Raw genomic sequence first — 20,268 nt, 5'->3', positions numbered from 1 at the left:
TTATTTTTCCCCTTCTTTTCTTAATTACAGCATCTGCAAATGACAATCCAGGCACTTCAAGATGAGCTTAGAACCCAGAGAGACCTTAATCATCTTCTCCAGCAGGAAAGTGGAAACCGGGGAGCTGAGCATTTTACTATTGAGCTCACAGAGGAGAATTTTAGAAGACTTCAAGCAGAACATGATAGACAAGCTAAAGAGCTATTCCTGTTGAGAAAAACACTAGAAGAAATGGAGCTTAGGATTGAAACACAAAAGCAAACACTAAATGCCAGAGATGAGTCAATAAAGAAGCTTCTGGAAATGCTGCAAAGTAAAGGTTTGCCATCTAAAGGAATGGAAGATGACAATGAGAGAACTCGAAGGATGGCAGAGGCTGAATCTCAGGTTAATCATTTAGAAGTTATTTTAGATCAGAAGGAAAAGGAAAACATGCATCTTAGAGAGGTAAGGAAAAAGTAATTTATTTGTTTAAAAGATATCATCAAAGTACTTGCAGTTTTTGAAATATACATTAGAGTGTCCAAGTGTTTTCTGTTTCTGCTCTCTTTTCATAAAATTAATACACAACAAGACTGTATAACATGAAAGCAAGTAGGAAATTATGGAAGAAAAGTAATTGTGGTTGGGGCTTATATCTGACAATGTTACTTTGTTAGTTTCTGTGTTACTTATAATTTGTCATATCTGTGTTTGGCAAATGAAGAATAGAACTACTAAAGAGGCAAGTATCACCTTCTGGTATAAACTAAATAGTCATGAGTGCATGCTACTATGTGTTTGCTTTTATACCATGTGTTTGAGTGTTTTAAAGTGTTTTACTTTCCATGTAAAAAGGCTTCTGCCTATGTGTATTTCTGATGTATTTCTAAGGTGTTGGTGGTACCGCAGCTTCTTAGGTAAATATATGTCATGGGTTCAGCAGTAGCTCATGCTCTGCCAGTGAGGAGGGAGAGATAGGGCGCCTGGTCTGGGCTAGTCGGGGAGGTATTCCACACCACAGCATGTCCTGCTTGGGGAGGGTTAGGGTTAGGGTTAGTGTTGCCTCATGAAAGCACTGGGATGATGGCTGAGCTCTACTTTGAGAGGTCCTGAATTTAATCCAAAGCTCACCTGCATCAGCTGCCCTCATCTGTTGTGAATGTGTTTTTGGGACTGGATCTGGGATGATTGAATTAACACAACTGAAAGACTCTGGCCTGTTGTCAAGCCTGTCTGCCCCTCTACATCCTAGCAGCCCATCAACATTATCATGTGAATCAGTGTGAATTGTCTTCAGAAAGACTTTGGTTGCTTCTGCTAAGGAGGGTAAAAATTGCAGGGAGATAATGGAAGTCAAGATAGATGGGTCTGTTTCCTTAGAAACTCAGCAACAGTGTGGTCTGATGGAACTTCCAGTCTAGTAAAAACACCAATTTGCTTGACAGATCAAAGCATGAATATAGTTAGTACAAGAGCATAGAAAACTTGTTTCAGTATAACTCTAAACATAGGAATGCTAGAGATTAAGAGCAGCTAGTTAGATCCACAGAATATTGTCAAAATCTTTTCTTTGCTATGAACAAATTCTCTTTAATTTAGCTTATCACTACTTTTAAAGTTTTTCTGTGAAGAGCTGGATCCTGAAGCTTTTCACAGGCAGAATTTGAGTTAGAAAGTGATGCCACCCATTAGTGAAGCCTGAAAGTCAATGATCCTGCAAGTAGTTGCATAAGGAATTAATGATACTGCATTTGTGATGAGGGAGGATAGAGGGAGAAGTTCTTTAACTTAGCAGACAAAGTTCTGGATTTAGAGCTGCTATTCTCAGAGTAGTATATGCAGCCTGCTTCAAGGATGAATGATTTGCTATTCTTTGCTTTGATACATGAGTGTTTGCTCTTCACCTGTTGCACCAGTATCACTTAAGGTTCTGAATCCCAATATAACTATGTATTGGACACACATAAATTTACAATGAAAACTTGAAGGGTTCTAATTAGCACATTAGTCAAGAGTAATGTAAGAAATAGAACTAAAGAGAGCTTGAAAAGTAGATAAAATATTAGCATCCAAGTCAAGTCCCTGGGCACACAATGTATTGATTAGTCCAGGGAATGCTGGAAGGAGATCATATTGCTACTTACAGACACTGCATGTTTCTCCTGTATTTATACTGAATTAGTTTTATGTTTCAGAGCTCCCCCTGGGTTACCCTCAGGGGCCGGAAAGTAAATTTTCTCCACCAGTTTACATGAGGACATAGAGGTTGTATTTTGTCTGAAGGTACTGCAAGTATATAATGGGATTTACTGCTTATGACTTGATATGCCTTGGTAAGTGGTCAAGGGTTAAACATTCACTTTTAGGTATCTGGAATCTGACCCTGTCAGATTGGCAGGAACTGTCTGCTGATTTGCAGATTTTGGCTAACAATTTCCTCTCTATGTTAAGAATTCAAGGCTTTGGGTGAAGCTTGTCTCCAGCTCTCTTCCTGTTGCACATGGGATTTATGGGTTTTGATTATTTCCCTGCACATTCGAAGTGTTTTGTAGGGAGCTTGGACGTATGACCTATAGTGTGTATGAATGCTTTAGAAAGTAAATTGTTAGTAGATGCCTGGAAAAACAAGATTCCTGCTTGTTTTTCCAGGAATCTGGATTTGATCAAGTGGATGCTTGGGAAATGATCTGAGGTTCAAATGTTGTCTTTTGCTGTCCTGTTAAGGGAAGTTGCCTGCATGCTTTCAGATATTCTGTATAGTTTTATCTATATGTTAAAAGTCCAAGTGGACCAATTTTTCATCTCCCATGAGTAGCTTGATAAGCCCTTAATATTCTGCAGTGGTGGTTTGAATTGCTGTCACTACATGTAGTCTTCATCCTGAACAATACCGTTTTCCAGCATGATAAAACGGGAGTTCCTGCATTGAATCTTCTGCACAAGTGTCCTTGGTGGATTGATAATTTCTGTTTTGTAACTAATGTCTTTAAATTTTCATTCAAACTGTGTAAATGACATTGCAGAATTCCTGGATTATTTTTTTCTTCCCTGAGAATGATTTAAAAGTGAACTGGAGCTTGGATACATTTTTAATTAATTCCATTCATGAATTATTTCATTTTCACTCAAACTGTGTTAATTTTTCTGTATCTTTAACAAAATATTTGTCATTTTAGGACTTCATCTAAAATATTCTGCTTTCTGTATTTTGCAGGTTGGAGTGTAGAGCTGATGTGTTGAGTGTATTTCTGAGAAACTGGTATATTGTCATGCATAAATACTTCTGTTTTTTAATTAGTTTTGCTATTTGACTTTCTGCCACTGCACTTGAAACAAGTTGAGGAAGATCAACTTCTTTGTAGCAGCAAGTGAAGTTATTCAGGAACTGAGTCTTCTAGTGTGTCAATTTACCATTGAAATGATAGATTCTGCTGTAGTCTCCATTGGAAAGAATGCTATCTATGGAAAAAAGCTGAAAATGGTGGAAATGAGGTTGTGCAAAAAATAACTGAAAACTACTGGTTTTCTACAGCCTCAGTGCTACATTAAAAAGCATACATAGAATGACGTCTTGTAAGCTATGTTGTTAGTATTTAGTTTAAAGATGCTTTCAATCTGAAGTTTTGCAGTTCTTGAAATCTAGTTGCGTACCAGCTTGTTAGCTTTTAAATCCTGTCTGGAGAAAGGCCAAATCTTATTTTTGCTGAGCTTGTGAACACGTTTTCCCCTAATGCAACCGTATCTTCCTCCCTTATGCTCTTAATTTCTTAGTTCTTTAAAATAGTGCCAAAGCTGGAATCTGTCTTCTTTCTTGTTCATTCCCAGTCTTTCCGAGCTCTCATCGCACTGGAATAAAAAGCTAATGGATGAGAAGCAGAAGAAATTAATTTTGGTATTAGTAATCACTGGTGGGTGGCATTCTGACCAAAGCAGAGAATTAAACTAATATGTTTTCCGAGAAACTAAAGCAACTGGTTGGAAAAGCTGGGAATTAAGGGCACTCTCTTCTACGCTCTTAGGTCCCCAGCTGCTGTCAGTTCGATCTCCTTGACCTGCGCCTGCCCCCTGCAAGCACTGATGGTACTAGGAATTGAATAGTAAGGGATATGTTCTTTGCTGTTCCAGAGCTGCTTTTGTCTATTAGTTTTTTCAAAGTTTATTTAAATAGAGTTAACTTTTGTTATTGTCCTTCAGTCTGTACCCCTTTGTCAAATATGAAATGCTTCTCGTAATTGTCTTCTGCCTATTTCATATAAGTATGCACGTTACCAGAAACCAATATCCTACTGTTCTGATTCAGATTAATTTGGTGAATATCCAAGAGTCATGTAAAAACTTATCTTTCTTAAGCCATTGATGGTTTCTTCACCCTGTCTCCCTGGGAGTAGCTGCAGCATAATTTCATAATACAGCTGCTTTCAAAGACCTGGAATTTCTCCAGGCCTTAGGTTATATTTCTTAGGGAAGGTACAGGGAAGGGCTGTACAAATGTGTACCAGAGGCATGGGAATAATGCTGCAAAATAAAACCACCATATTTTTAGCTTGTTTTCATATATTTAGCAGAATTGGACTGACTTTGGTGTGTTAACTACCTGGTCCTCAAGGACTGTATCTGCAGCGTGCAGGTTTCTGTATTTAAACTTGGTTTCACAGGGGCAAACTTGTCATGGTTGGTTTACCCAAGTTTTGTGTTTGAAGGTCTTAGGAATGGCTTTATTACAAGAGGAAGAGGATGCCTCAGCTGAAGTAGGAGTCCTGCTCTTTTACAGGAATAGCAAAAAATGTCAGTGTCGGTAAGGTTCATTAAAATGTTGGGAAATAAGCTATGCAAAAAATGGTATTAGATTTCCTTCCCTGTGTTAAGGAATTTAAAATCTAGGCAATAAGCTTTCACAAGGATAGCTAGATTGCCAGATTTGTGATAGTTATAACAAAAGTTTCCTTAGCTGCTGATTCACAAAGCAAAAAAGAACAAATAAAACTCTGAACAGCAGAAAGTGCAAGCATGTGGTTTTGCTTCAGTTTTGGAGATGCAGCCTACTGAAGAGAGAATGTTGTGTGCTTTTCCATGGTTTCTGAGAACTTCAGCCCAGTTTGTGCTCAGTTTTCCATCACTAAGTTAGTCTGAATCCTTTGTCTGCAACTAACTTACGTATTTTTGCTGATGTTTTTCAAAGATGACTGAATTTTACTGATGTTTTCTGAGACAAAGTGATACAGCATTTGCTTTGGTAAGGAAATAATGTACTCTATATGGAACAAAGTGGTCTTTGCAAATACATGTAGGAAAAAGGGCACTCTTGGGCTGGGTAGTCTCCCTGTAAGCTTGTTAATGGCTCAAAACATGTCTTGAAGGCATAATGTCATACCATGGCATTCTTCAGGTTCAGAATTAAATATCATGAAGATTACTAAATACATATTCCTGGCAGAAAACAGGAGATGCCTGCTTGAAAGTGCTTAAATTGGTTATCACATGTCTCTTCTAGGATTCTAAATAAACATTTGTTTCTCTGTAACTTGGGGAGAACTGTAGGTAATGTGGGGATTTTATCATGTGGAAATCTAGCACAGATGTTTGGTATTACGTTTTTTAAACATAGTGACCACACATTATTTACCCTAAGTACCATTAAGTATTTTTTTATTATTGCTATTAAAAACTTGCCTTAGGCAAAGTCCCACTAAATCTCTAGTGAAGTCAAATGTTAAAATTCCAGCAAGTATTTTATTATATATACATACACGTATATTACACATGCCCTCTCTGTATAACATACATTTTCACAAAAACAGAATCTGAGATCATATAGGATTTTATGTACACATTTTTAACTCTTATCTTGCATGTATGCTTAAAATAATGTTGTTGCACATGGTTGAAAGCTACAGCTTTTTATATTTAGTAGAAAGAAGAACAACACAGCTTCTTTATTACAATTTAAAGTGTACTTCTAAACTTTCAAGCATTCTTTAAAACTTTGCTCTATCTTTGAACTCAGCTTGGTCAAATAATGAAGGCTGCTGATAGGATTTGAACTGCCATCATGAATTAGTTATTGCATGTTTTTAGAGTTATTAATGGAGCAAAGTTCCTTCTTCCACTGTGAATAGAACAGATGCCTTGCAGACTTTTGGTGTTTACTGTAAATGTCTTACACTGGAGCCAGTAGTAATTTACTAAGGAAATTCTTTATCAACACCAAATGATTCTTCCCTGAAGTTGGTTATATAGATTAACAACCATTCTAGACTGAACCTCTTTATTAGGTTCATTAGTGCCTCTTTTATTTCTCCTGGCTCAGCTCAAAATATTAATCTTATCAGTTGCTATAAAGATGATTACTTTCTATCAAAATATCAATAGTCATGTGTTTTTTAAGGTGACCCCTTAGGTATACAGGAGGACTTTGCTATGTTGGCAGTCACTCCAGACATGAGAAAGTAGACAGAGCGCGATTATGCTCTAGAGAGCAGTTACTGCTTCTGGCATAGCCCATTCAGATTTTGTTATGCCTCATGATACGCTTGCTAAGGTGCTTGGCTGCAATAGAATGTCAAACTGACATGTCTCAGGGTTGCAAGTAAAGAAATTCTTTAAGGAAAAATGAGAGAAAAATCGGATTCATGAATAATCTGAGTTTTCTACACCTTTCAATATATGGAGGTGATAAGTGTGGATCCTGCCAGCATTCCTGGAGACTGCATCCTTTGGAAGGTAACCTGGGGACTGTGTTGAATTGCTGTTAAACTGCTGTTGTCCCCAGATATGGAATACTGTCTTTGCAAGGCTGCTACCCAGTTGCATCTACGATTTTCAGGCTGCATGTAAACATTTTAAAGACTAGGTAATGAAACAGAGCAAATGCTCAATTTTGATTTTCATCATAGGATTTGTTTCTTTTCATCCTACCTCTTTAACAGGCTCTGTTCACCTGTGCTACACCGAGATAGAGATATCTGATAGAAATCGTGTTTCTTAATCTTAAAAAGAGGGGAAAAAAGGTAAAATGAATGGTGTTATTTTGTTGACATAAAATATAATGAAAATAAACTGTGGGAAAGAAACTTCACTGAAGACTAAAAAACAAATACAGAAACCAAAACAAAGCACTAAATTATCTAGCATGTTGTTTTATTGTATACATGGCTCATAGTAAACAATGATTATCTCTACATCTCACTGGCATTAGTCAACGCCAAAAGAAGGAAATAGTTCACAGGAATCTTCCAGAACTTCAGCACTCTAAATGTAAAGATGTATCTGTGCTGCTGATAATGTTTGCGTGCCTCACAGTTTCTTTTTAACAAACTATCTCTCAGCATCTTTCTGGGTGTAACACTCCTTTTCTATGGAGGAGGAAAATGAAGCCAAAGGTAAGTCAGAGAACTGCACAGGTCTTCTCAGAAAATCAGTAATGAAAACCCCCTGCTGTTTCCAGCGTGTCGCATGTTTTAGCTGAGACTCCTTTGTCTTAGGAATCATGCTTTTACCTAGAGTAAAAGAAGCAGTCACATAAGCTTGACTTGTAGAAGACTGCAACAGGCTAGCCTCCTGCCAGAGACAAATGACACATGTGATTGTATGCGTATGTACACATTTTGTTCCTTTCTGTGTACCAAAGGAAGAAATGTGCTTTGTCATCTTTAGAAAACCCCTCATCCCCAAGTCTCCTAAAAGGGAAATACAACTTTTTATTTGCTAAGCTTTTTCCTTAACTCTTCGTAGTGACACGAGTTTTGCCTTTGTGTATACATGGCCTATCTTAGTAATAAAAGTGAAAGTGTGTTATAGGCAGTAGGACATGGCTAATAATATAAACTCTTCCTGAAGTGTCACCTGAAATTCAGTTTGATGAGGGGATGAATGTAAGCTTAGATTAAACCATTTAATGAAACAAGATTTCTGATGTAGTGAATATATGTAAATTTCTTGTTGAAACAGTCCAACCACTTTCTTCAGCAATATATCACCTTTGATCTAGTGGAAAACTGCAGTGTAGCTAGTCACTAATTAGGTCATACATGTATTCATTGGCTTGTGAGATAATCTTGATTATAGGTCAGGGTGTTTTCTGTTGACAGTTTGAGACTCATAGTCCAATGTGATTACGAAGCTCTCAATATATTTATTTACAATTACTAAATTTGATAATATTCCATCTCACTATAAAGACTTAGTTAAAATATTGATGAATAACCCCAATGTGCTCTAAAAGATGTATACACCAAAACTCTGGGTATGTGAAAGTACTGAGGACCAAATCCTGCTTGTGATTTTTAGCAAGTCAAATGAGGTCAGTGGGATTAACTGAGTGATTTAGGGTGAATAGGATTACATTTGAAAGAATAGATGAATTCAGGCTTGGTAACTGCTTGTTTACACTGGTTGAAAGTAAGTAGTTCTTGGTAGCTTTTCTGAGGATGGAGCTAACTTCTTCACCTGCTTGGCTTATCTCCATTGAAGACCTATATGTCATCCCTCACATGTAAAAATATTTTGATTGGTCTTCAGACTGTTTTCTTCTCACTTTACAAAACAAAACCACCAAGACATTTTGGATCCATTTACACATAAAAAGTATATTTAGAATAGTTATTGTTTCTGTGTGTTTTCGTGACTGTCATTTTAAGATTTAGGACAGTGTTAATGCAGGCAGTTATATGAACTCAGGGGACTACTTACTGTTAGGAATATCTGCAGGGCTTGTGCCCTTGCCTGTTCCTTCCAGTTTCATATGAAAGAGTGGAGCAATATTTCTGCTGCTCTTTTAATAACACTCTACAGTTCTTGTTGAAGGAAATGAAGTGATAAATAGAATCGATGTGTGATTTAGGGAAGTGTGAATCAGACGTGTTTCCTCCTAATTTCTGAAAGAGTAGTGCCTGTGCAGTATCCTATTGTAGTCTGTAACAAATATCAATTTTTGGGGGGTGCAGAAAGACAAAACTGTAGTGTTTCCTACTCTGTAGACTTGGGAGGCATAAGGGGCATATCTACTGTGTTATTTATCACTCAGCTTTTTACACAGTTGCCTTGAATACAATCTTTTTATTTTATTTATTTTTATTTTTTTAAATACAGTTTGTCTGTCCTGGACACTTGTGATACTGGAAGATTTTTGTTCACCATCCAAGTTGCACTGATATAGTTTGGAAGAAGAAGAATAATTGACAGAAAAATGCTTAGTCAACTTAGTGCTATACTTGGTAATTGCAAACAGGTTCTTAGTGATGGGTCACTGAGTTCTGGGTACTGTATTTCGCCATTAACAAAATTCCTGTGCTGCTGTTGCTCTGTTATGCTGGCAGTGTAATTCCTATTTCACTTCAAACCAACATTTCCTGATGAAGTCTTCCAAGCAGGGTTAATATAATAAAGGGCAGTTTCACTAACGGGAGTAAGCTTCACTCTATTCTCCTTAAAGTCTGCATTTGGAGAATGCATTATTTTAATCTGTTAATAGATAATTAACAGCTGTATATATATTTCTTCAGTCACACTGCTTTAATTAGCATTGGCTCTTGACATTTTTTATTTTCCTGAATATAAATTTATTTACGAAGACATGTGGATCTCTGGGTTTACATTTATAGTGATGAATATAACTGAATAATGTGGTTTTCTTTGGCTCATTACTTGACTCAAAAGTAAACATTGGAAAGAAGCATTCTCTTAATATGTGATCTTTAGGAGGAGAACTTGAGTAATTTCTTGGTTCATGATGTCTTTTCAGGAAGCTCCTGCAAATAGTGAGTTCATTAATGTCTGCTTTTCCTTATCAGTTGAATTCTTAGTTTTTTAACTAAAGTGTGCTGTTCAGATACTGAACAAGGAATAGTATATTCTTTACTAGATATCTAGAAGTATTGGGGTGAAAACTTGTGCCCCAGTTTGCCAGATAACTTTTCATGACTATTAATGACACTCTGGTCATATTTTAAGGTTAAAGCTTAATTGAGATCAGGTTTCTCTACAAGTGAAACTGCTCATTGCAAATATATACAGACTGTAAGAATTGGTCTGTTCTGTGGGATCACTTTTGATAAGAAACAATAATTTGGTAATGAGGCAGTGCATTTCCAGTGGTAGTTATATGCAGAATAAGTCAAGTTGTGGTTCAGATGGTTTGACTGTGGCTGTCTTTGAAGTGTGGCACTTGCTACATGTTCACCTGTTGTTGACAGTAAATCCTACTAAAGGGGGAGCTGTGGAAAGAAGTATGTTGTGTCAACAAAAACAAAAGATGCATTGTTTATGCCATGCTTCCAAAGCCTGGTTCAGTTTTGGAAGTTGATAGATCTGGTTAATGTAGAAGAAATTTTAGTTATTGTGTCAAATGAATAACCAATGGCAGGTTATGTAACCAGTATGTTTTAAACTTTCTATTAGAAATTACTGTTCTTTTACTGTTTTACTGTTACTTGTGAATCTTTCTTAGAGGAACTGTGCTATGAAAATTAGAGGCATGGCAAAGCTTAGCGTATTCTGTTTTAATATATCCTCTTGTCAAGGAGTAGATTAAGGACAGGGGGGAATAAAAAGCCATGTGTTACAGTAGAATATATTTTTGGTTTTTGACTCACTTTTTCTGTTTGAATCTACAATCATACCCGTCCTTCAAGGGGCTTATTGATCAGAATTTGTGTAGTTAAAAAACAATGATGTGAAAAAGTATCTCCTGAATAGTTCTGTTGTTAGCATTTTGAATTACAATAGGAACATAACAAGCCTTCTTTTCATTAAAACCTCAGTACAACTGTGCCCATGCTTGTGTGAATAGTCCCAGTGAACACTGTCTAAAAATTGCATAGCATAGGAAACAATATTAATCAAAGATCTCATCTCTCTTATATCAAAAACCAATCTCTAAACATGGAGATTTCTAATCAGAACTGAGAGAAGTTAGTAGGGTACTTGATAAGTGTTATGTATTTTCTCAATAGCTAGCACCATTCCCAAACACTACTTCTCCATTAACATACACCTTGCCATGTTTCCTCTGCAATAGTTAGACTTGTGTATTTTCATGGATTTGTGCATCTGCAGGTTTATGAGGTCGCAGACATTGAAATTACGCTTATCACTTAAGAATGTCTTACGAGTACTGATCTGCAGCAAGAGTGACCCGTTAGAGATGAGAAACTTTATCATTCTACAGCTTCAAATATAATATTGCCTCTTAAGGAGGGGGAGAGGAAGGAGGGAAGGAGGTGGCCTAAAGAATTCCTCAAAGTAATTCCTGAAAAGCAGCTGGTATGTAATGTGGTCGGTTCACATCCTTCAAGTAAAGGCTGTAGGGTTATACTGGTCACTAGATGGCACTCTTGAATGAGGATTGGCCTTCATTCTTATTTTCACAGATTATCATGCTTTATTTGTTATTTTCCATTGCTCATTTTACAGTGATGGAATTAAGAGGAGAAATATCTTCATTTGAAGTCTGTGGAAAAAGCAATTTCACAGAGCTTTTATAATAACCTGTAAACTGAATGCAGTTTCGAATAGCTGCTTCTAGCAATCTTAAGAAAGCAAGGAGACTAAAAAGTATAGTACAGCTCTCATAAGAAAGCAAAATCAGGAATTCAGTGTGAAGGTGTTAGTGGAATTTGAGCCAAACATGTTAGTCGAAGTTTATAATTGACTTTAATTTACAAAAGTAGAAGAGCAAATGAAGATGTCATCTTCCTCTTTTTAATACACTGAAGTTTCACCATGATATGAGCTCTCATACCCCAACAGCCAAAACACACCTCTACACTGAGATATGTGACTGGGACCTGAATGATGGATGGTGGAGATTATCCTGAGTCATGCTGACATTTCCAAGTGCATTTCAAGATAGGCTTGAAGCACTTAGCTTACTCCAAAGGTTTTCTTGCCTTTGTAATGGCAGAGTACTGTATAATCATACTGAAGAAGCCAAAGGCAACACATACATAGGTGCTGTCACATTGCATAGTTTGTGATGCATTTTGGATCCTCTTACGTGAAAGCCAGTATATAGATAGAGCCTTCAGGATGATATGAAATACTTCCTATAATTAATTTATTATGTAAAATGAAGCACCTGACATTAGGTGAAAAGATCATGTAAGTATAATAAATAGTAAGATGCAACAGGATTTTTAAAGTTTAATTTCTTATTAACTCTGGTAGGAATTGTAAATCTAAATCTGCTAAAACTTGAATCTCTCGTTTGCTTGAAATATTTGTTGTTCCTTTATTATCTTTGTGTAATTGTTAATACTTAAACTATAGTGTTACTTGAGAAGACATAGGTGGCACCCATTTGAAACAGCAGAAATCAAGGAAAAAGTTCAAATGAAGGCTCTCTTACAGATCACACAGCAGGCCTTTGTAATTGTTGTTTGTTTTAAAATGTGTAATCTACCAAAAATACATAAGACTTTTAAACAGCACAAAACTGTTAGCATAGAATATATGCAAGACATGAAAAGGATTTCATGATTAGATCCTGTATTAAGAAAGAAGGAACATATTGAACAACTAGTGACCCTTGAGGGGAGAAGTGGGGACTGTGTGTGAAGAATAGGACAAATTAATCAGAATTTTGCTTGTACCCTTGCACCATCAAGATTTTTTTGTCTGACTTCTACATGTCAAGAAAACTGATGCTTCTAAACACATCTTTTCAGTCTATAATATTTTCAGTGTTTCACTTTGTATTTAACACAGTGAGCCTCAATTCTGTAATGGAAGTAAAATTTACTACTAAATGTTTGGCAATTATAATTGAATCATCATTTATAGTAAAATACAGTTTAATTATGATGAGCTACACAAGTGTACAGACAACCTGCAGTAGCATGTTAGAGGGCTACTTACGATTATTTCAAATGTTAGCAAGTTTTTATAAAGATCTTGAGTTCAAGCACCACTGAATAGAGCATCTTGCACCTATGAGATGCAGGGCACTCATGATTCCAGCAGTCCCTTATTCAAAATCATGGTGAAGAAGCCACCATCCAAAAGAGCCATGCTTTCAGTGGGAAACATGCATCTTAAGACTCATAGGCCATGTCATTCTTGATGAATTTATCTGTCCTAAATATGAGTAACTCAACTGTTCACTACTCTCATTTTTACAAGTGATTGTGGATGTGTCAGGCAAATGAGATCACCCAATATGTTGCCTGGTCATGGCTGACTTTGCTGTCACCTATAAACATCAAATCTGATGAAGAATTACAGTATCCTAGGAAATTGCCATACGGATAATTCTGTAAGATGTAGCTTTCATTCTTCATGATATTTTGTTTGTTTGTTTTGTATGGTTTTATGTATGTATACATATATATATACATATACATATCTTTTTTTTTTCCTTTCCCTTGCATAGGAGATGCCTGTGAATTTTTTTTGTATCTTGAACAAATAACAAATACCATAATAGTGAGCAAACTTGGGTTGGAGATTCCTTATCTGATTCTGTAGTGCAATTACACATACATGCCACAGACAACTTTTTCATTTCATGGGCTCTCTCCAGAGAGCTTTCTCACAAAGGAAATAGACTCTGTACTCTGTTTTAAAGTGCACCATCATAGCACAGGAGGAAAGATTTTTATTGCAGATGCATTGTTATCCCCAACAAAAAGTTGGTCTGTTTCAGAGCACTGATGGACTGAACACCTGCACGTTTCAGAGTCAGAACAATCAGTTTGTGCTCAATTATTCCTGACTCGCTCGGAGAGAGTCATTTTCAGCTCTCAACTTGAACAAGGCATATTTTCACAGAGGAGTACATCTGGCAGACTAAAGATTTTCTGATGATAACAAATCTCAGAAACCATTATCAGTATAATGTTACCCTTCAGCCTCTCAACAGTATTGTGAGTGTTTACAGAGGTATTGGCAGTGCGCACATCCCATCTGCATTATTAGGACAGGATGATTGGCCAGAAAAGAAGGTATCTTACCAAGAGATTGGGAACAGATAAACACACTCCCTCTTGTGTGTGTTTTCTTATCTCAAATAAAGAAAAGGTTCATTTTAACACCAACTCGAATGAATTCATCAAAACAATAGTGGACTACAGGATGGTAAGACAGAGCTGCTGGAAGGATTCCAGAGCAGGGCTACTTTGATCATTTATTTCCACTGAGCCCTTCAGGAGGATTTCTTGTCTCTGTCTCATGTAGTTGGAAGCCTGGTGCCACATGCAAGCTTGTTCTTTAATTTATTAGCCCTTTATTCTGGATGGCTTGCATTCCAGCGAAGTCTAAAAATACTGGTTTAAATATGCAGAAAACCTGGCTGATTTTGTATCTGATAGAAAAAATACAGTTAAAAACGTTTATAAAATCTGTATCTCTTTTTATCCCTTTGGAAACAAATTCTGAATTTCTTATTAGTAGGCTGAGTATTCCCAGTGTGTTAATTTATGGTGAGTAAGCTTCACAGGTATCATTGATTCAGTCTAGCATTGTGGAATTTTAACTAATGTAAAATGTATTTGAATATCTGTTACAATTTCTTCCTTTTGGAATCATTGGGCAGTATGACAGTGATGAACTCTATAAATAAGGGAAAGAGATTGTGTAATTACACATGTTAGCAAGCAGGGATTGGAAACCATATATACATCATCATGTTATGATCTTCTTGAAATGCATATCAGATATTTAAAACATGCTGATGGTCTTAGGAGAAACTCTCCAGAGAAGAGAGGCAAAAGAGCTAACCTGATATATTTAGTTTGCCAGTTGTGGGAGTTACTAATCTGTGGGTTCATTGCAAACAAGAGTATCAAGGAGTTCTTGGCTTTATGGCTGGTCAGATCTCTAAAGGGTGGTTTTCTGAGTCAGTGGTCAGGTTAACTGATACCTGCATTCCTATAGCTGTGCAATTATTGTGGCCAAAGCAGTGGTTCAGGCAGCATCTCCTACATTGACATGTTCTTTGGATTTCCACAGCTGTTTCAGGGGCTCTAGAGGGTAAGTTCAGTAATCTCCTAAATCAGGTTTCTTGTCTCTGCAGGACATATACATTTGACACCTGTCTTCTCATGCTTAGTAGCATGCTTTTTGGATAGATATTTAGTATAAAAAAGTCAAGTTTAGACATCTATAGGAGCACGAAGGAATTTACAAACAATGCTTATTATGTGAGAACGGAAAAGGGTTTGTATGTGATTTAAATAATTACATTTGTCACTCTGACAGCTAAATTATTTGGCTGTATTCCCTCCAGGTAAAATGTATTTATTGTGAACTTGGAAGTCATTAGTGTTTCTAGCCCTTCAACAGGCTGTGTTGCACCTTAGGCTTGTAGTGACTCACGGTTAGAAGGAGCACAAGAGTTCTTTTTCCATAAGAACAGCTTTCCTGCCTTTTGCAGATTGAAGTTTAATATTCCAGCTCTAATGTATCAATGTCCTTTGTCTCCCATCCTTTTTCCATTTCACTTCAGAAGCAGAATTACTTTAGTAACGACAGTATCAGCCAGTATCAGGGTGAAACAGTTGAGACTTTCCTGTCCCACTTTGTTTTTCTACTGTGTTTCATCCTGAGGTGGATCTTGATGAAGACATACTTGGAACTTCTGCCCAAGATAGTTTGAGACATTTTGTGGTTTTCTTTGCTAACAAGTTCCTGAAGGACCTAAGATTTTTAAATCTTGTCACACTTGGAGGCAGAATCTCACCTAACCTGGAAAATGACAGGATAAAAAAGGAGGAAATAGAGCTGTAAGGAACAAAGCTCTCTGGGATTGTCAGAGTGGCTTGCAGTGGCTTGAAAAGAAACTGAATTAATGATTGACCTTGGGGAAGGAGTGCAAACAATGAAGTGTCATTAATTCTTCATAATTGCCAACGCTAAAGGTGTTAACTGGGAGCAATGTATTGTTTTGACTTGAAAACACCCTTCAAAAACTATTTTGGATGACATTATAACAGGCAAGTAAAAAATCAGTGTGCTTACGTATGAATCTACAACTCTTGTCTAATGCACTAAGAGATTAAGTCAAACTGTTATGTGGGGGTTGGTTTGTTTGTTTTTAATGAGCATGCTTTGTAAGTTGTTAATGGAAGAAATTCTGTCCAGCAAGTTTTGTTATGATAAAATAACAATAACTAGTGCATGATCTGTTCATGTACTATTAATGATGAGAAAAAGAACAGAACCAGGAAAGGCAGAAATACCTGAAGGTAACTGATCTTGCACTCTACCTTGGAGAGGGGCATATGAAAAATACAGGCTCTCCGCTGACTTCTAGGCTACATTGGTGTTAGGATAGTAGGGAAGAATAAGGAGAATAGCTTTGGCAAGCTAAACAGTTGTCATTGAGGATGTTTTGGTGAATTTATGCTGTTTTTTTTGAGTCTGCTCTTTTCTTCCAAGAGGGAGAAAAACTGCATTTGTGCTTTTACTCAAACACTTCTGTTGCTCTAGATGTGAAAGTACAATTTGACAAGAACTTTGTGTTCACTATATGTGAAACTTTCAAAGAAAGTTTCAAAGAAATCAAAGAATTTTCAGTTATATTCACAATTAGAGGAATTTCCAGAGAATTATAGCTTGAATTGGAAGGGACCCATAAGCATCATCAAGTCCAGCTCCCTGCTCCTTGCAGAGCTCCCTAGCCCTAAGTAATATTACTGGGTATTGTCCAGGTGCTCCTTTAACTCTGACAGGCTGGATTCTGTGACCAGCCATTCTCAGTGGAGAACCATTCCCTAATGTCCAGTCTGAGAATCCTCTGAGGCAGCTTCATACCATTTCATGAATGTTCAGTTAGATTCTTAAGTCTAATATTTCATTCTAGAAATGCTTTGGCAGGGGAGTGCCTTATTTTCTTTATTTATCTGCTTATTTGTGTCTCCTAAGAATTCTATAAATGCCAAGTGTTTAGAATTGCAGATGAAGTAATTGGAAGCTGCAGATAATCTACTGGGGAGGTAAAAATCAAATCAGTCAGTGGGGCATCTCACACTTTGTATGGTGTGAACAGCCCAGAAGTAAGAATGCTGTTAAGGCAGGTCAGTGAAACCCAAACATCATTAGTTTGGAATCTGGAAAGGGTATTTTTCCACAGAAAGAGTGGAGAATAAATCTATCTTTTCAGAATAAAATTTGAAACATAACAGTAATTTACACTTGGAGTAAATTACATGTGTCACAAAAATTCTAAGGGCCTGTTCCGTAACATAGGAGCTGGTTTTATTTTGCTTTTCAGCGAGAGGAATAGAAAGATCAAACCTATAAAAGTTGGGGTCTTTAATATATTTAAGGCACCTATTGTGGTAGATATAGACAGTTTTACAGAACTATTTCTGTAGTCCGTTAGGCTGTAGTATTGCCCTTTCATAAATCCTATTACTACAATACATTGTTAAGTTCATGCACACCATATTTAGTCAATAAACAAACATCCAGAGCATGTGGAAAGTTCATTTTCTAGAGGTTTTGAAAAGATCTAATTAGATGAGATAATGCAGTGTTACGGTAATGCACAAGCTAAAGTATAAAATCCATTCAGTTGTAATCTGAGCACTGGCCAGACTGCTTTCTGTTAAATGTTTTCTGTTGGAAATTACTTGCATTAACAATGCAGCAGTGCCTTCTGATGAAGGAAACCCCTTTGAATGTCGCTGTTCTTGTTACCATTTTACTTAACAAAGTCTTGAAAAAATCTAATTTCATCATTTAGAGTGTTCAAGACTCTTTGTTTTCATGTAATATTACCAGAGCAGTGGTCTGAGAAGCAGAAGAGAGAGGTACTTGTTCCAGATTCTGCTTGGCTGCTTTGAATAGGCTCTGCTGGTATTTCGGGGTATTTGGAACTTGATAGGATATGATCTTTAATTTCTTTATGGTTGGTCTTGAAGGACACTGAGGAAAAGTTGAGAAATTAACTTTAGAAATGAAGACAGCACAAGATGTATTCAGGGCATGGATCTTTGAAGCTTAGTGAGGTTTATACGGATTCATACTTAAGTAATGTGCAAATCTCCTACTGTCTGCAAACAGGCAGGAAGAAGGGAGACTTGTCTTTGTGATAGCTCAGTATACAACTGGATTTTAGTCCTCGAAGCTCTACTAAGATGGTAAATGCTTGTTATGTAGTAGCCTGGGATTTTGCAGCATTACTGGAGTGAAAAGTCACTAGCTTTCCAACAGCATGACAGAAGTTCTGTGTTCATGGGAATGTCGTATTTCCCAGAGGACTATTTGAAAGCTGGATTAGCAATAATCTAATAGGACTTTTTGTTTTGTGTGCTAGGGCCTAAGAAAATGAGGAAGTAATTTTTATGTAGGAAGGAACCCTTTTCAGTGATGTTAAAAGTTAAAGTGACTGCCCTTTATCCAAGCCTGAATCACTGTCCACTTCATAGTTTTGATGCCTCTCTGGGTGACAGGTAAATGCAAGCTTCCAAAAAGTGAACAGCATTTCCACCTTCTTCTAAAATACTAAATAGGATTGCTGGCAGTGATGATGTTTTGTGTGTACTCCAGTGAATCTGGACTTCTTTCTGCTTAAAGAAGAGCATTCAGCAGAAGAGGTGCGATATGTTACCCATCATTCTAGGATGTTTTCAGAAGGGAAACACGTCTTTCAGTATTAGTGTAGGTAATTGGTATATGTGTCTTTTAGTTGCTCAAGAACAGAAAGAGTAGGCAGTGTACATAAAACATTCTTGTTAAATTAAGTTCCAGAAGAGGAAGACAAAGAACATTCTTCAGTTCAAGTAGCTCTTAATTTTGGGCAAGACATTTCATTTCTTAGTCCTTGCAGTATTAGAGGTACTTCTGAATGTATGTGGAGATGAAGTGATAGGTATGTGCAGTCCCTTCCACTGTTGGAAGGAAGTTTTCATGTAAATATTCTGTTCCTCAGTACCTGTATTTACAGATTACAAGTAAACCTTAGAAGCCTTTATAAATATCTCACCTTCCACCCATGAGAATGTTCAGATGTGAGTTTTTTCTGATTCTGAAAGGTCACAGGACTTTGAATAGTAAGAGAAACCCATGAGGTTATTTGTATAAGTTGTGTTATCTGGGAAACAGCTTGCCTGCTCTTTCCATTGATTGCTGCTGTGTGGGAGTTGTTCTTCCTCTGTTGTTTAGCTGTTACACTGAGGCAGTGTCTCTTCTCAAGCTTGAGAGTTATGGTCTACTGTCACCTCAGTTCATATTTGATGACCTTATAGAGTTAATATTCTAAGTAAAGAGCTTGCTTTTTCTTCAGCTTTATCTGTAGATAAACTTCTAAAAGTTAGATGTGTAAAGGTAAATAATGACTAACAACCAAGTCTGTTGGTAATTGAGTATAACCTTGATGTTTGCTTGAACACTGTGCACATTTTGTGTGCAAGTATTGCAAACATAGCTATATGGAATGCTTGCATCAAGAGTAAGACTGGAGAGTGTTGAGTAATTTAAGGTAAAAGTAATTCAGATGAATTGTAATTATGTAAATGACAACATCAAAGAAGGCACTTAAACCCCCAAGAATTCAGAGGCAATGCATAAGCAAAGTGCCAGTGTGTTAAACCTTATCTTTAATTCTGACTTTGAAAGTATTGTTCATTTATTGTGAATAAATTATCAGCTAATTATTAACTGCCAGATAAGCTGTTGTAATAGTGAGAATTTCCAAGACCTGATTTTAAAAGCTGTTCTGTTGTAAAAGCAAGAAAAGATACTGAGGTTCAGGACTTCCTTAGATAGGAAATGGAACCAACTTGTTTAAGTGAAATTTTGAACCAAATTCCACTCTGTTTTCTTAGCGAAACTCCCATCATTAACTTGATAATTTCTCATTTTATGAAACAGGCATTCATTAATGAAAAGAACCTCATAAATTGGTAATTATTCTGTATATAGGGGTTGTTCTGTATGCATACATCTGCAGATGGGGAGAACATCAGGGTGTAGCAGAAGAACAAAAGGGGGGCCTTCAGGTTGGCCCACTTCTTCCAGTGAACACAGGGTGCTGGTCATGACTGCACCACAGAAGTCCCGCAAGCCTTTCTGTGGTAAGTTTGCTGTAGTAAATGGATTATTTATCAGTTACTCTCATATTTATGTTTGTGATCACAGAAGGAACAATTTGTGCATGCATCCTGGTATTTTTTTGTTATTTTTTCAGTTCAGTTTGCTTCATCATTATAATTTCTCTGTTCATTTTTTGTTTTAAGGGGTTGGATAATGGTATGAGCTATAAATCAATTCAGGGTTCCTTTTTCTTTTCCTGTCTTGCAGATACTTATCATCTGGTAGTAAATGCATTGCATAAGAGAAAGGTCAGAG

The 20,268-nt window shown here is 36.8% G+C and overlaps 1 protein-coding gene across 1 annotated transcript in view; it reads left to right on the top strand.

Annotated features, from left to right (window-relative positions):
* The window catches only part of ERC2 (ELKS/RAB6-interacting/CAST family member 2), a 339,531-nt gene that overhangs the window by 53,153 nt on the left and 266,110 nt on the right, over window positions 1-20,268 (top strand). The window contains exon 3 of the mRNA XM_031046076.2: window positions 31-447. Within this exon, the coding sequence (XP_030901936.2) occupies window positions 31-447 (417 nt within the window). The remainder of the gene's footprint in view (window positions 1-30; window positions 448-20,268) is intronic.

The sequence above is a fragment of the Melopsittacus undulatus genome, chromosome 9 (assembly GCF_012275295.1).
Source record: "Melopsittacus undulatus isolate bMelUnd1 chromosome 9, bMelUnd1.mat.Z, whole genome shotgun sequence".
In the NCBI taxonomy this organism is placed as follows: domain Eukaryota; kingdom Metazoa; phylum Chordata; class Aves; order Psittaciformes; family Psittaculidae; genus Melopsittacus; species Melopsittacus undulatus.
Note: the sequence above shows the minus strand (reverse complement) of the source record. Positions and strands in the feature narration are given on the sequence as shown.